Source organism: Capricornis sumatraensis, chromosome 2, assembly GCF_032405125.1.
Source record: "Capricornis sumatraensis isolate serow.1 chromosome 2, serow.2, whole genome shotgun sequence".
Lineage (NCBI taxonomy): Eukaryota > Metazoa > Chordata > Mammalia > Artiodactyla > Bovidae > Capricornis > Capricornis sumatraensis.
Genome location: NC_091070.1, coordinates 183,554,448 through 183,569,280, shown reverse-complemented (window position 1 = coordinate 183,569,280; position 14,833 = coordinate 183,554,448). Strand labels below are relative to the sequence as shown.

Below are 14,833 nucleotides of genomic sequence, written 5' to 3'. Positions count from 1 at the left end.
CACGGACACAAGTGTGCCTAGCAGCATTATCCCTAACAGCCCCAAACTGGAAATGATTCAAATATTCATCAAATGATAAACAGATTAAAAAAAAGCTGGTCTATCAATATAAAGGAATATTATTTGGCAATTAAAAAAAGTACTGATACATGCCACATCATGAATGAACCTCAACAACATTATTGCTTAGTGAAAAAAGCCAGATATAAAGATCACAGTGCATAATTCCATCTGTATGAAATGTCAAGAATAGGCAAATCTATGCAGGCAGAAAGAAAGTTGCTGCCTAGGACTATGGCTTTGGGGCACCAGAGAGTGAAGGCTAATGGGGTTCAGGGTTCTTTTTGGGATAATGGAAAAGTTCTAAAATCAGATTGTGGTGATAGATGCCTAACTCTGTACAGATACTAAAAACCATGAAATTATACACTTAAAATGGATGGATCTTTTGATGTGTAAATTATCTCAATAAAACCTTTTTAGAAGTTGTCAAGCAGGCCAGCTTCCATAAATATGATTGCAGCTTTTTGAAAGAAAGTCATTTAAAACTTTCAGAAGTTGATCTTGCTCTACTAGCAATTTGTTTCCTCCCTGCCACCATGTTCTTCCCTCTTTAAGAGGGAAAATTACAGAGCAAAATGACTATCAATTTATTTAAATATGAAAAAGTATGAACCTTCACAGATTAAAAATAAATTTTCTCAACGGCTAAACAACTGAGATTATATCTCTTAGGACTGATAAAGAATAAAATAGATTTTAAAAATGAAGAATAGAGGCTATAAATTGAAAATGAGGCAACTTTCAAAATTGTGAATGATAAAATAGAGTTTTTATACCAAAAAGATTGAGGTAATTACGAGTTTTTCAAACAACTTAGTATACTATAGAAAATATTTTCAGAAAAAAAATATTTTCACAAAATAAAACTCAGAGTACGTTTGCATCAGTTAATATAATAATCTGTTATTGAAGAGTATATCCTTATAAATTTCTATCTTCCCAGATAAAACTTCTGTAGGAGGGTTGTTTTTACCGTTGACGAGAGGAGGAAACTGCCGGGCCTTGTTAGCTGAGGGACTGATGTTCCGGCAATTGCCATGGCAACTGTCTGGCTTATCATGCTTCCACTCTCACTCTCATAGTCATCAGCAGCTATACAGATTGGTCTTCCTCGCTGATTGTGAGTTTCTGGAAAAAATAACCCAGAAATAAATAAACTTCTCTTTAAGTAACAGCTATTGGGCATGCCATTCCCTTTCTATTCTCCTTTACTCTTCAAAGGAAAACCTATTAACATATACTGCATATTATTATATTTTACCTAAATGGCTACCCACTCCAGCACTCTTGCTGGGAAAATTCCATGGACTGAGGAGCCTGGTAGGCTACAGTCCATGGGGTCGCAAAGAGTCGGACACAACTGAGCGACTTCGCTTTAAATATTTTAAACACTAACTCATTCCTATAGTACTACTTAAGAGTTCTGTAAGGAACATTCAGTTCGGTTCAGTCGCTCAGTCATGTGTGACTCTTTGCAACCCCATGGACTGCAGCACTTGCTAGTAAAAGAAAATATATAGTAACAATAATATAAATTTCTGCCTTCAGATAAGGAAACCCACTTTAATGATCAAATACTAGGAAAACTACTCAATTATAAGTCTATCAAAGGCAAGGAGTTGGATATCTGTGTATCAGCAGCATCTACTCATGGTACATAGTAGATAACAGTAAAAATTTTTTAATTGAACTGGGAGTACTTTATCAGGCTAACTGCTAGTTCAAATGCAACCTACACTATTTTCTTTAAGAGAAATGATGGAATTTAAATAAATTCTAAAAGTGGAAAGCAAGAATAAAATTTTGTGGATTACAGTTTTTAAAAAGCAACATAACTTAAACTTATTAACCAGCTATTAGTGATATCATTCTCGCTATTAAGGTGAATATTAATTTCAATTTTATGTATATGAATAAAATTGGGACTGAGAGTGGTAGATATCTGACAAGTTTTCTCATATTTTTTTTTTTCCAGATAAACAGTATACACTCACACACACACACAATTCTCTTTCCTAATAGGTAGACACGTGCGTGCATGCTCAGTCCTGTCCAACTCTTCCCAACCCCATGGATTGTAACCTGCCAGGCCCTTCTGTCCACGGGATTTTCCAGGCAAGAACACTGGAGTGGGTTGCCATTTCCTCCTCCAAGGGATCCTTCCAACCCAGGGATTGAACCCATGTCTCCTGGTCTCCTGAACTGGCAGGCAGATTCTTTACCACTGGGTCACCTGGGAAGCCCTATAGGTAGGTATAGAAATGCTGTAAAACCATTTTTTTTAATGCATCATAAGAAATACTTACAGAATCCTTACAGTGACTTCTCTCACAAAGGCAAAAGTTTTTTTTCAAACTCTGTTAAGTATTTACAGTGTACCTACATCATTGTGAGTTTTCTTATATTTCTTTTCCTAAAGTAAGATTATTTGCATATTTTTCTAATACTTTTAAACATTGAGATTTGCCTTTAGAGTTTGTCTTAAATATACTAAGTACCTGTAAAATCATATAGCTGAGGAACAGTTTCCATGATAATACCAATCAGAGGTAGATACAACATAGCCACTCGAGCCTTTGTCTGGGGGTCAGAGTACCGGGGATCTGAGTCGTGACTGGATAATAAATTGTGTACCATATTGATGACTTTCTTATGCAATCCAAACAGTCTATTTAAAAAGAAGATGCAGAAGGAGTTGCAGTAAGGTCACAGAGATTAGTTAACATCTTTAGAGCAAACAGTAAGTCATGGTACTGAATCAATTTGTTCAACTTAACTTTGCCACATATTTGCATGGATTCCTACAAAACATTTTTCATTTTAAAATTAACGAATGTTCAAAAAATAAAATAAAACTAGTGAATGTCTCACTGTATTAAATAAGAAAGGAGGGAAAAGGAAATACTATATAAATTCCCTTAGAAGTAAATCTGAATATATTTTCATTAATTCTTTAGAAATTAATGCACTTAATAACTTTAGATCAGTTACAGTTATATTTTAAAGCAAAAGAGTTTTAAGTAGCTGTAAATTTTATTTCATCAAGGGAAATCTTTTCACGTTTTTCCAAAATAAACTGTTATTTCCTTTTGCAAAGAGGAAATATCCTCTACCTATGGATTATGTAGTCCACAACAAGGGTTGTCTTTGATATCTCTGTTTAAACTGACCCTCCATGCTCACTTGGGCCCTTACTACTTTCTACACTTCTAAGCCCAAGTTTCAGCTGGGCTACTACAATAGCAAGGACCACTCTCCACACTCTTTTGGCTTCTCTTCTTAGACTGAAGCTGCTTGATGATGCAAACCATTCTAATGTAAAATGTCTCCAACTTCAACTACCCTTAATGCTGTACCTGGCAGGTGTTTCAGATCTCACTGTTTCTCCTTAAGCCTCTCACCATCAATCTCAACAGAAGACCTTACCTCTAACTTTTTTTTCTTCAAGGAAAGAAAAGCCATTCTAAATATGCTCTGGCCAGACCTGTCAATGCATCTCCATCTTTACAGCTATCAAATCAACTTTCCTTTTATCTCAAAGAAAGTTGTACCTTCTTTCAGAAAGCAGTTTCCCCTTATGCTCAGTCAATCTCCCCTTTCTTCTAGCTTCAATGAACCCTTTCACTAAGTTCTTCCCTTGTAAATACACTTTCACTTGAAACTAGTTTACTCTGGCTTGTATATAGTATTCCTCTTATATGATTTATCTAGTAATAAATTTCCTGAATGTACAGTCTATATCAAGCATTTTCTTCCATTTACTTCCTAACATCTACTCTCTTTCTCTGAAACTACAAGTTGTTTGAATGATTATGACGTGGTACTGTAACAGTTTCATCATTTAATAGCTAGATTTTCAAAGATATTGAACCTCTGTTTCCCTATGTATAAATAACCTACCTCCTAAAGTGGCATGAGAATTAAGTTACATCATTCATGTAACACGCTTACCACAATGCTTTGCACACTGCATCCTTCAGTAAATATTAGCTTTTCTTCTTAAAATCACCTAGCAGATTTAAAACCAGGTATTCTTTCTCTGGGGCTTTTGATCTTACCTACCATTTTACATAGCTATATATGAAATCTAGCTGGAGATTCTTCTTCCTCCCAGATTTTTATTCAGAAAGTATATTTTTAAATACTGTTGAGAACTCCATCTAATGGACATATCTCAGATTTCATTTTCTAGCTCTCTACTTGACACTTTGTCACTTTTTATATTTTCTTCTCAGTATTTTCTCTAAATAGCTCCCATCACTGTTCATATTCTCTATCATTCTTCCCAAGTGTCAGATTCTGGTCATTTGCCTTTTATGTTCTCTCTTTCAACTTGTATCACCAGTGATGATTCCCAAACCTAGGTATATTAATATTTAGCATCTCTCAGCAGCTACGGGCCCCAGACTTCAACCTATCTAAACTCTATCCACTCATCTTCATTAAGCCTTTTCATATGTCTACAATACTCAGACACATTCAGCCTTTACACACACGCAGAAACACATGAACACAAACACGACTGCGCAGGACACATGCGCGCACAAGACCTGCCATATCTTACGCTGGATGTTGGAGACAAGACTTCCTATCTTATCCTATCCTTGTCCTTGTTCTTAAAGAGCTTGCTTCAACAAGAGAGAAACACAGACACAAAAATAATAATTCAGTGTTACAAATGCTTGTAACAAAGGTGCTAATCTTCTTCAGAACTAGGTTCTGTACTACAAAATATGCATTTAACCATAGTATATTGTTTCAAAGTTGTAACTTTCTAACTACAATGAAAATTTCTAGAGAGCAAATCTTTGGTCAATATTAGAACATATTGCTGCTACTCAAGGAATTATTTATGATTACTTAGCAAGCAAAAAGAGTAAAAACATTCCTCTTAAGGGTCTATCTAAGATAATGTATGCTGTTTTTATCTATGCAAATGTGAAAAAAATGTAAAATATAGAGATGAGATGTGAGTCTCAAATAGTCAATCATTCATTCACTGAATTAACATATACTTACCAAGTGTCCACTCTGTACCAGACACAATTCTAAGGCAGTGGGAATACAGCAGTGAACAAGAAAGAAAAGTGCTGCTCTCATGAGCTCATACTCTAATGGGAGGAGACAGATAATGAACAGACGAGCAAATTTCAGGGAAATGCTTTGTAGAAAATTAAACAGGCTTATATGGTTAAGAATAATTGTGGCAAGGGTAACACAGCTATAATTCAGACTGGGTGGCCCAATGACGTCTCACTGAGAAGATACTGTTTGACTGGAGACCTGAAGAATCACAAGGAAGAAATGCCTCTGTGTGGAAATCTCAGGGCAATATAAGCATTGATTCAGGCAGAGGAAAATCTAAGTGCAAAGACCCCAAGGTGGGACTGGGTAGGCCCGTAAGGGAAACAGAAACAAGTCCAGGATGGCTAGATTGTAGTATATGAGGAAGAAGGGAAGGGACAGTGTAGACAAGAGTTACATACACAGGGTTTTGAGGTTCATTACTAAGTCTGGACTTTATTTTAAATGTTACTTTAAAAGCATACACTTTTAAGTATTTTTAAAGTAAGAAGTGTGCCCTTTTAAATACATTGAAGAGTTTTAACTAAGGAAGCAATATAATTTAATTTTCATTTCTAAAAGACCATTTAGGTTGCTGTGTAGAAAAGGGATTTTAGGGAGGGAAGAGTGGAAGCATGATTAGGGGAGCAGCAGTAAAGAGGAAGGGAAGCAGCTGGACTTCGGGTATAGTTTAGAGGTGGTCCTAAAGCACTCGCTAATGGGCTGGGTGTAGGAAAGAGTGAGAAGACAAGAGAACAAACGGCAGTAACAGCTTATAATCCTGTATGTTACTATTTAAAGCCATTCCAGTTACCTTTTAAAACTCAATAAATAAAGAAAAAGTAGTGGTGAACACAGTTAGCATTGCTTTCAGACTTTACAGGGTCAGAAAGTATCTAAAGAGCCACCTTGAAAGAGGTCAAGAGGGAGGGGACATATGTATACCTACGGTTCATTCACGTTGACATATGGCAGAAACTAACACAACGTTTTAAAGCAATTACCCTCCAATTAAAAATAAAATTTTTTAAAAAGAACTCTGAATACAGCATACAAAATTTTTTTTTAAAAAGAAGTCTTTCATGAGCCCTACACTGTCCCACAGAAATATATCTATTTTAACAGAACTGATCCTTGACTTTGAGAAGGAAACCTCATCACAAAAATGGTTGACTGTTAGAATTCTCTATTCTTTATCAGACACCACTGAATACCTACACAACATCTCAGAACAGACATAGAGAATAGACTTATGGACACAGGAGGAGGGGAGGGGAGGGTGAGATGTATGGAGACAGTAACATGGAAACTTATATTACCATATGTAAAAGAGATAGCCAACAGGAATTTGCTGTATGGCTCAGGAAACTCAAACAGGGGTTCTGTATCAACCTAGAGGGGTGGGATGGGGAGGGAGGTTCAAAGGGGATATATGTATACCCATGGCTGATTCATGTTGAGGTTTGACAGAAAACAACAAAATTCTGTAAAGCAATTACCCTTCAATTAAAAGATAAATAAAATTTTCAAAGAAGGTTGACTGTTAGAATTCTCTATTCTTTATCAGACACCACTGAACACCTATACAACATCTCCTTCACCTGTCTTCCTCCCTAATGGAATGCAAAAATGTTCAGGTATACATTCATGTCCCTGAGATTCAGAAGAAGCTGACTCTATTCCCCTAGTTCCTGAAGTCGATCCAATCAGACTAGCCCTGCCATTTACAGTAGCCAGTCAACAAGCTGTTTCATTACTAAGATGAGAAGAGATTAATGTTACTCAACTGTTTCCTTAATTGAGAAGGTCTAACAAAAAATATCACATGAACTAAACACTTTTTAGTGACAGCTGATTATTATTTAGGCATGAGCTCCTTATCTTCTGCTTTGTAACAAACCACCCATGAACCAAAACCTGTCTAAGCACCACATGTGAGTAAAAGTGATCTAACTCACCTAAGAACCTGGCACTGCTCAGGTGTCTAATAGTGCAGGACAGGCAAGTGAGCCAGACCAGTCCAAAGAAAGATGTGCATTGCACGCTTGGGAAGAGGGGTTTTTCCCCTCTCTGCTCTGCTGGACATGAACAAATAAGAATTTAATCCGAATTGCCAGAGCAACTATCTTACAGTCATGAAAGGCATACTAGCCTCAGGATGAAGCTTAGGCTCCTAGCAGAAATTAGATATAAAAGAAACAGAACCCTGATAACATCACTGAGCTGCTGGTTATACCGTGCTAAAACCTTACCTTTCTTCCAAATTTGCAATGATAACTATCCTTCCTTTAATAAAACAGGCAAGAAGAAAGTTTCCTATTTCTGGTAGCCAAAATTATTCTGATACATCAAGTAAAAATACTGGAAATATAAATTCAAATGATTGAGATTTAAGTTATTAAGGAAAGGTAGTATGTTTAGAAGTTGTCTTCAGAGTAATTCTTTTCAAACAATGGATCCTTTTCCCCCCCAAATGACATTATATTCATTTATCAATGGCTAAATAAAAGAGTGGTGGCAAGCAGGGGTGCGAGACCCAGAGTCTCAAGCCTGCCCTCCCCTACTCCAATGTCTGCACCAAACCCCATCCTACATGGAAACACACTAAGAACCTTTTCAGAACCCCACAGTTCTGCAGAGCACAGTGTGAAAACCTGCTTCTTAATAATATATCCCTAACATGAGAAGCTGTTGTTATGAAAAAAACTCATGACTTTCATCTGCAGAAGATTTAGCTTTTCACAATTTATTAAGCATTAACTATGTACCTATCGCTAAGAACTTCACAAACCTCATTTCATTTGCTCAATAAATACATCATAGGATTCTTATAAAACCTGCTCAAAATATCTCCTTTTGTTCTCTGGAGCTCTTACTTCAGGTTAAACTGCATTACAAACTCCTTAATGATCCTACTATGAGGAAAGTTGAAAAAAAGAGCGATTATTACCCAAATGAGTTATGGTCATAAAAACTTTTGAAAACAGCTATTAAGATAGAAATACCCTACAAGGATCTTAGATCACAACACATTTATAAAAAAGCTATTTCTGCAAATTCAAATCATCAGACAATGAACTCTTCTTACTATATCAATTTCCAATAATTCTTTAAAAGTGTGGAAGTTTTTAAAACAAGTTTACTTGTTTATAGGGCAAATTTTGAAGTACATGCTATATATTATTAATATGATGGCAAATGACAAATTTTACTCCCAAAGAATCAAACAGATTAGTCTATTTTCCTTAACTGAATTGTGCTTGTTGCATATCAATAAATCTGAAAGTCCATCTACTAACATGCACAAATATTTCAGGTACTACTAAGAAGGAAAAAAATACTACCAACTAAACCATGATATAACATGATACATGCTAACTTCAAGACAAACATCAAATTCAGAGATGACAAAAAAATGTCTTTCTCAAAACTGATGAAATACAGAAAAAACATGAGTATGGAACTTAGTGAACAGAGAAGTAGAAGAATGGTAAAGAATATCCTTTAAAAAAAAAAAAAAAAGAATATCCTTTTGAGTCCCAGAAAGTTAAGTGGGATACTTCTGTTCTGCTGTCCAAAATCAAACTGATACTGTACACAGCAAAACTGGCCTACTCACCCTTCAGCGTCAGGGTCCAAAATGACAGCCAGCTCTGTTAACACAAGTCCTGCCAAATAATGCTGTTGGCGGAAAGGCACAGACAATTCAAACATATTTGCAATCTTCTGGTCTTGGACATTGGTGGAAAATCCAGAACTCTGTTTGGGAGTGAGGTAGAACAAAACTATAATAGCTAAGCAACAAAACATTCTATAGACAGAGCATTACAGCAAACGAGATGTGAGCATCATCTGAAAGTGAGACAAACATTTTAAGTTTATTTTTACACTACTATTAGTAACACTGGAGAAAGCACCTGCTCTTACTTTTGGTATAGGAAACTATGATGAAATAACATTTTAAATTATTTTCAATTTCCTTTTTTTCATATTAAATTTTTTTCATCTGATTTTTCCTTTATACTTTTAGCCACTAAATATTTCATTATCATATTCTGAATGGAAAAAAGGACTGAATCTCTATGATGCATTATGTACTCACTGTTGAGTACAAGAGAAATATTCATAGTCAAATGCTACTGGTTTCCAGAGAAATTTCAAATACTTATGAAGCTGTCTTTTTTTCAGGGAAAATACAATGTCTAGAAAATTACTATTATTTTTTGGTTCATTCAGAGTTTTTACAAGTTTTCTCAAGGCAAGAATGTCCTCAACCTTATCACCCTTTAATCCATATTCAAGACCAAAAATGCGAGGTTTCTTACAACAGACTCCAGATTTCTCTATGGAGAAATCACCTTCTTAGTAAGTATATAAAACTATTCAGGCCCCTACCTTCCAAAGAGTGATGTCTCTGTCATCTACTAGAATCTGAAAATTACGCAGCTAGATGAGAAAGTAGGGGACAGGACACTGGAAGAAATTCTATTAATTTCTTGGCTAGACAAGATGTTCAGCAGGGAGTCAAGTATAAACAGCTCTGTTTCATTAAAGGTTTAAGGAACTCTACTTATGATTTATTTGTCCTTGATTGTGTAGCCACATCTTTGACAGAGGATGGGGGAAGAGAACAAAAGACTAGCCTCATTAGTTATTAGAAGAAACGTGTCTTAGCCAGGTATGTGGAAATAGGCTGATCCTTAAGAATTTTTGCAAAGGTGAAAAATGAGAAGTTGTGGGTGATCTCTGTGTTTTTCAATCTTTCTAAGTAAAGTTTAAAATTTTTTTTATCAAACATCTGAGATTGATCTAGTGTAGTAAATTACTTTCAGGAATTAAAAATCTCAAAAGCAAACTTAAAAAGAGTTCAGATCACCTTTGACTTTAGACATTAAGAATATAAGGAAGGGACTTCTCTGGTGGTCCAGTGGCTAAGACTCTGCGTTGCCAATGCAGGGGGCCTGGATTCAATCCCTGGTCAGGGAACTAGATCTCACATGTCACAAGTAAGAGTTCATATGCCTCGACTAAGACCCAGCACAGCCAAATAAACAAATTTTTTCAAAAAAACAAGAGCTTAAGGAAGTAGCTTGTTTATCTTAAGAATTATATAGCAAAACATTTTCCTAGGAGGGAACATCTAGGCTCCTCTGATACTAAACCACAAAATCCCTTCATTTTAATCTGTATGACAGGACATATAATTATTGCTATGATAATCCTTTGTCATCTTTAGAGCAATTATTAGGTACCCTGTGAAAACCCACAAACAACACCTAGTTTCCTTTGGGTTCTCTGGATACGAGAGGCAGGCAGGGCTTTGCAAGGACTACATTGCTATTTTACTTCTTTCTCTGCTAATTACACTTCATTCCCTTTCCTTCCATAGGTACTGACAGCTAATAAACATCTTGCTCCCCAAATTCAGTCTGTGTCTGCATCAAGAAAACCCAACTTGTGAAAATGTCAAGTGATTTTATTATGTAGGTGAATTCACTCCCTTGTGCGCAAATCAGTCAGAGGGATACAACACGTGGTTAGAACTTAGATCTAAAATAAAGCCAACATGTGCCACGGATCAAAGCCTAGTTTTGCCAGTTTTTACTATGTGACCCTGGGTAAGTTACTGATCTTTCTGTGTTTCAGTTCACCTGTAAAAAAATAATAATAACAGAATGTACCTCTTAGGGTTGCAATGAAGAATAGTAAATGATTAATATTTATAAATCACTTAATCACTTACTACTTACGAAAGCCCTGATTATGGAGCCTATCACAGTTATTATTCAACAGTATTACTTTTTACTTTTCCCAGCATTTAAAATGCTTTTTCCGCAAATGCAGGCTTTTTAAAAAAAGTTTTTTTCATACATTTTGCATACCTGAGACGTTGCAGAAGAAACGGAAGGTGATGGTGATGCAGGTGGAGTGAGCAGGCTGCAGGGTAAGTTTAAGGTAACATAGTGCTCATGGCTGCAGATGATTCGCAAAAAATCAAGCCTCAAGGACACCAGGACACTTGGACTTGGTAATGAATAAAGCTTTGAAGAAACCTTGTAAGTATTGCAGAAATTAAAAAAAAAAATACCAATTGAACATATCATTTCTCTAATACCAACACCAGAATGATGAATTAAAGAATTGGAAAACAGTACTCAATGAACAGCTTTCGGTTTTGTGGTTTAAGTAACAGTGTCAGCTTTTTCCAGAGTTACTGCTAAAATAAAAAACTTAGAACTACAAGATTTACTGTATAAATCCACTGACGAGGTGCATTCTTAAAGCCACATTCTTATATTTCCAATACAGCATTAATATTTCTACCTCTCAAGGATATATTCTTTCTGAAGAAAAATTATGCTATCAAAATAACTTTATAAAATACATTATCCATTCTTTTTTCAGCACTTTGTGCTAAGATATATTTATAACTATCTGTTTTCCCAACTACACCGTTACTTACTCGAGGAGATATTTATAAACTGACTTATATTAAGAGTTCTAGCATCCCTAGAGTCTAGCTTAATGTGTGACAAATGTAGGAGGTTAATGCCTGAAGAATAAAGACAGGACAGGTTTTGAGAGCAATAATACATGAAATTTCAGGGGAAAAGGTGAGAATAATACATAGTGTGGCAAATACTTGCCAACAGATCAGTGCCCATGCATAGTTTCAACTTTTCTCTTAAAAAACAAAACAGGGATTTCCCTGGTGGTCCAGAGGTTAAGACTCCCAGCTCCCCAATATAGAGGGCATGGATTCAATCCCCAGTCTGGGAAGATCCCACATGATGCATGGATCAGACAAAAAAGAAAGAAAGATACATACAATAATGGCATCCAACTGAACAGATTTTCAAAACTCTAAGTATTAGACTGCCAAATACCATTTTAAACCAGTAGTTCCCCTAAATTAATCTGTGGACCAGCAGGGAAGTACTTTACAAGCACTGTTTCCCCACTCCCTACCGCACCACCAGGATTCAAACTCCTCAGTAATGCTGGGATGGGACACAAGAGACCTGTATATTTTTTTAAGCTGCCTTAAAAGGCAATTTTAGGATGATTATATAACTTACTACCCAAATGGTCTATCAGGACAAATAACTAATGTCTTCTAAAAGCCAGGTTTCATTATCAGTTGAAAATTTTAACACAAAACCAGCTGTTTGTAGACAAGTTCCAGGATACTTTTAGTTTAGAAAAGGCAGACGATGGTATTTGAGACTTGGGTAAACATCTGCCCACGATTCTCAACTCCGCAACGTCTAAGGCTTCATCATGAGGAACACACAGCAAAATGCAACTGCTTTAAAATCACTTAAGACAGAAAAGGTTGGGTTAGCTGTTCATTCAGCAAAAATGCTACTCTGGCATGGCAACCTGGGGCTGTTTTACATTTAGACTACTGACTTGATGGTATACTTCCAATGGGAATTAAAGAGTCATGAGTGGGCCAGGATAACTCAAGGAAAAGATGGCTCTACTGATAGCAGCTTGCCATAGTTCTATGAACTGATAAGTGTAATTTATTTTTGCCTTACTAATAAATATACCACTTTTTAAAAACCACTATATAAATGTGTTCATGAAAGTTTCTTAGCTCTAGCCCTTAAAGAGCAAACACAGAATTTAAATTATTTCATTACTAATTATATTTTACCTGTTTATAGCAGGTCTTTATAAGGCTAAAGACAAATCCTCTGTCCATAACAGACAACAGATCATTGAGAAAAAATGCAAGGCTTGTGTTGAGTCTCTCAACCATTTCTGTGTCCTGGGAAACAAAATTTAATAAGAAAAACAAAAGTACGATAGTTTAATGTGTGCCTGAAAGATTGACTTAGTTTTTAAAAATAACTTATCATTACCTTCTGAAATCGTGAAACTATATCACTAGCAATTGTGCTGACAAGAGCACCAATGTCGTCCATGAAACGCTCTGGAAAACGAGTCTTCCTCGGTGCCTCAAGTTTATCATTAAAGTATAAGTGATGCACCATGCTCTTTACCTGAAAAAAGAAGTAAGCCATCAGTTCAATTTCTTTTTTTAAAAAATTGAAATATAACTGTTTTACAATGTTGTGTTAGTTTCTGCTGTACAAGGAAGTGAATCAGCTATATGTATACATATATTCCCTGTCTTGGACGTCCCCTCACCTCACTCCATCCCACCCATCTAGGTCATCACAGAGCACCAAGCTGAGCTCCCTGCGCCATAGAGCAGTTCTTATGGGTGTAACTAGCAGTTACAGAACTCTAAACTTTAGGGTCATTTCTGTCAATATACCACATGATTTAATAGAAGGCTAAAATACTCTTAACTCCTCAAATATTATGAAAAAGTTCCCTACAATATTTTGTATGCTCTAAAGAAAAATCAAACAACATACAACTCAATCTCTGTAACACCTTCATAAAACTATTCTGGCTATCAATGGGAAAAAAATTCTGGGTATGTCAACAGAAAAAAATTTTCATCCTTTAAAATTACTTTAAGTTAAATCTTTCTAAGACTCAGCAACTGTGCCATTCCATGTCCCCTACAACTGGTAGCTTTGAGGGATCAGAAATCTTGACAGCATGTAGTATCTTTAGCACTTAGCATCCCGTGGCATATGGCGTGTGTACATTAAATATTGATGAATACATTATTAAGAATAAAATGTTAGATAAAAATCAAAGTAATTTCAATTTACAAAATACTTTTAGATATAAATTCTTATCACAGTGTGTACAATAAAGAATTTTCAATTCAGGGAAATTAATGACAAGATTTTACAGTTGGTAAATAGTAGAAACAAGTCAAACTGTACCATTTTGACTATTTTGTGTTTTAAGAAATCTGACCATATATGTAAGGCTATTAAAAAAAAAAAGGCAAATTACTATTTTGATCTTATATTAAAAGCACATGAATTATAATTTGATGTTGAGTCTCCGGGGGGAAAAATGTGTTGCCTATCACTTACATATGATCCCTGACTTATTTTTTTGCTGATTAGAAAATCTCAAGAAGAAATTTCTTTTTAAGAAATAAAAAACAAAAACTTTTACTGAAGTGTAGTTGATTTACAATGCTGTGTTAGTTTCTGGTTACAGCCAAATGATTTCATTTTGTATACATTCTTTTTCATATTTTTTTCCATTATGGTTTACTTCAGGATACTGAATTTAGTTTCCTGTGCCATACAGTCAGACTGTGTTATTCATCTACTTTATATACAGTAGTTTGTATCTGCTAATCAGAAACTCCTAATTTATCCCTCTCCCATCCCTTTTCCTTTTTGGTAACTGTAAGTTTGTTTTCTACCTCTGAGTCTATTTCGGTTTTGTAAATAAGCTGATTTGCAGCATATTTTAGATTCCACAAATAAGTGATACCATATGATATTTAACTTTCTGACTTTATTTAGTATGGTAATCTCTAGGTGCATCCATATTGCTGCAAATGGCATTATTTGAATCTTTTTTTATGGCTGAATATATTCTATTGTATATCTATACCACATCTTTTTTATCCATTCATCTGTTGATGGACACTTAAGTTGCTTCCATGTGTTGGCTATTGTAAATAGTGCTGCTATGAACATTTGGGTGCATGAATCTTTTCAAATAAGAGTTTTCTCCAGATAACATGTCCAGGAGTGAGACTGCTAGATCACAGGGCAACTCTAGTTGTAGTTTTTTAAGGAAACTTCATACT

The 14,833-nt window shown here is 35.4% G+C and overlaps 1 protein-coding gene across 1 annotated transcript in view; it reads right to left on the bottom strand.

Annotated features, from left to right (window-relative positions):
• The window catches only part of DOCK7 (dedicator of cytokinesis 7), a 215,462-nt gene that overhangs the window by 50,456 nt on the left and 150,173 nt on the right, over positions 1-14,833 (bottom strand). The window contains exons 28-33 of the mRNA XM_068961268.1: positions 12,999-13,139; positions 12,791-12,904; positions 11,010-11,180; positions 8,747-8,886; positions 2,562-2,731; positions 1,037-1,191 (exon numbers count right to left, since the gene is read on the bottom strand). Coding sequence (XP_068817369.1) covers positions 1,037-1,191; positions 2,562-2,731; positions 8,747-8,886; positions 11,010-11,180; positions 12,791-12,904; positions 12,999-13,139 — 891 coding nt within the window. The remainder of the gene's footprint in view (positions 1-1,036; positions 1,192-2,561; positions 2,732-8,746; positions 8,887-11,009; positions 11,181-12,790; positions 12,905-12,998; positions 13,140-14,833) is intronic.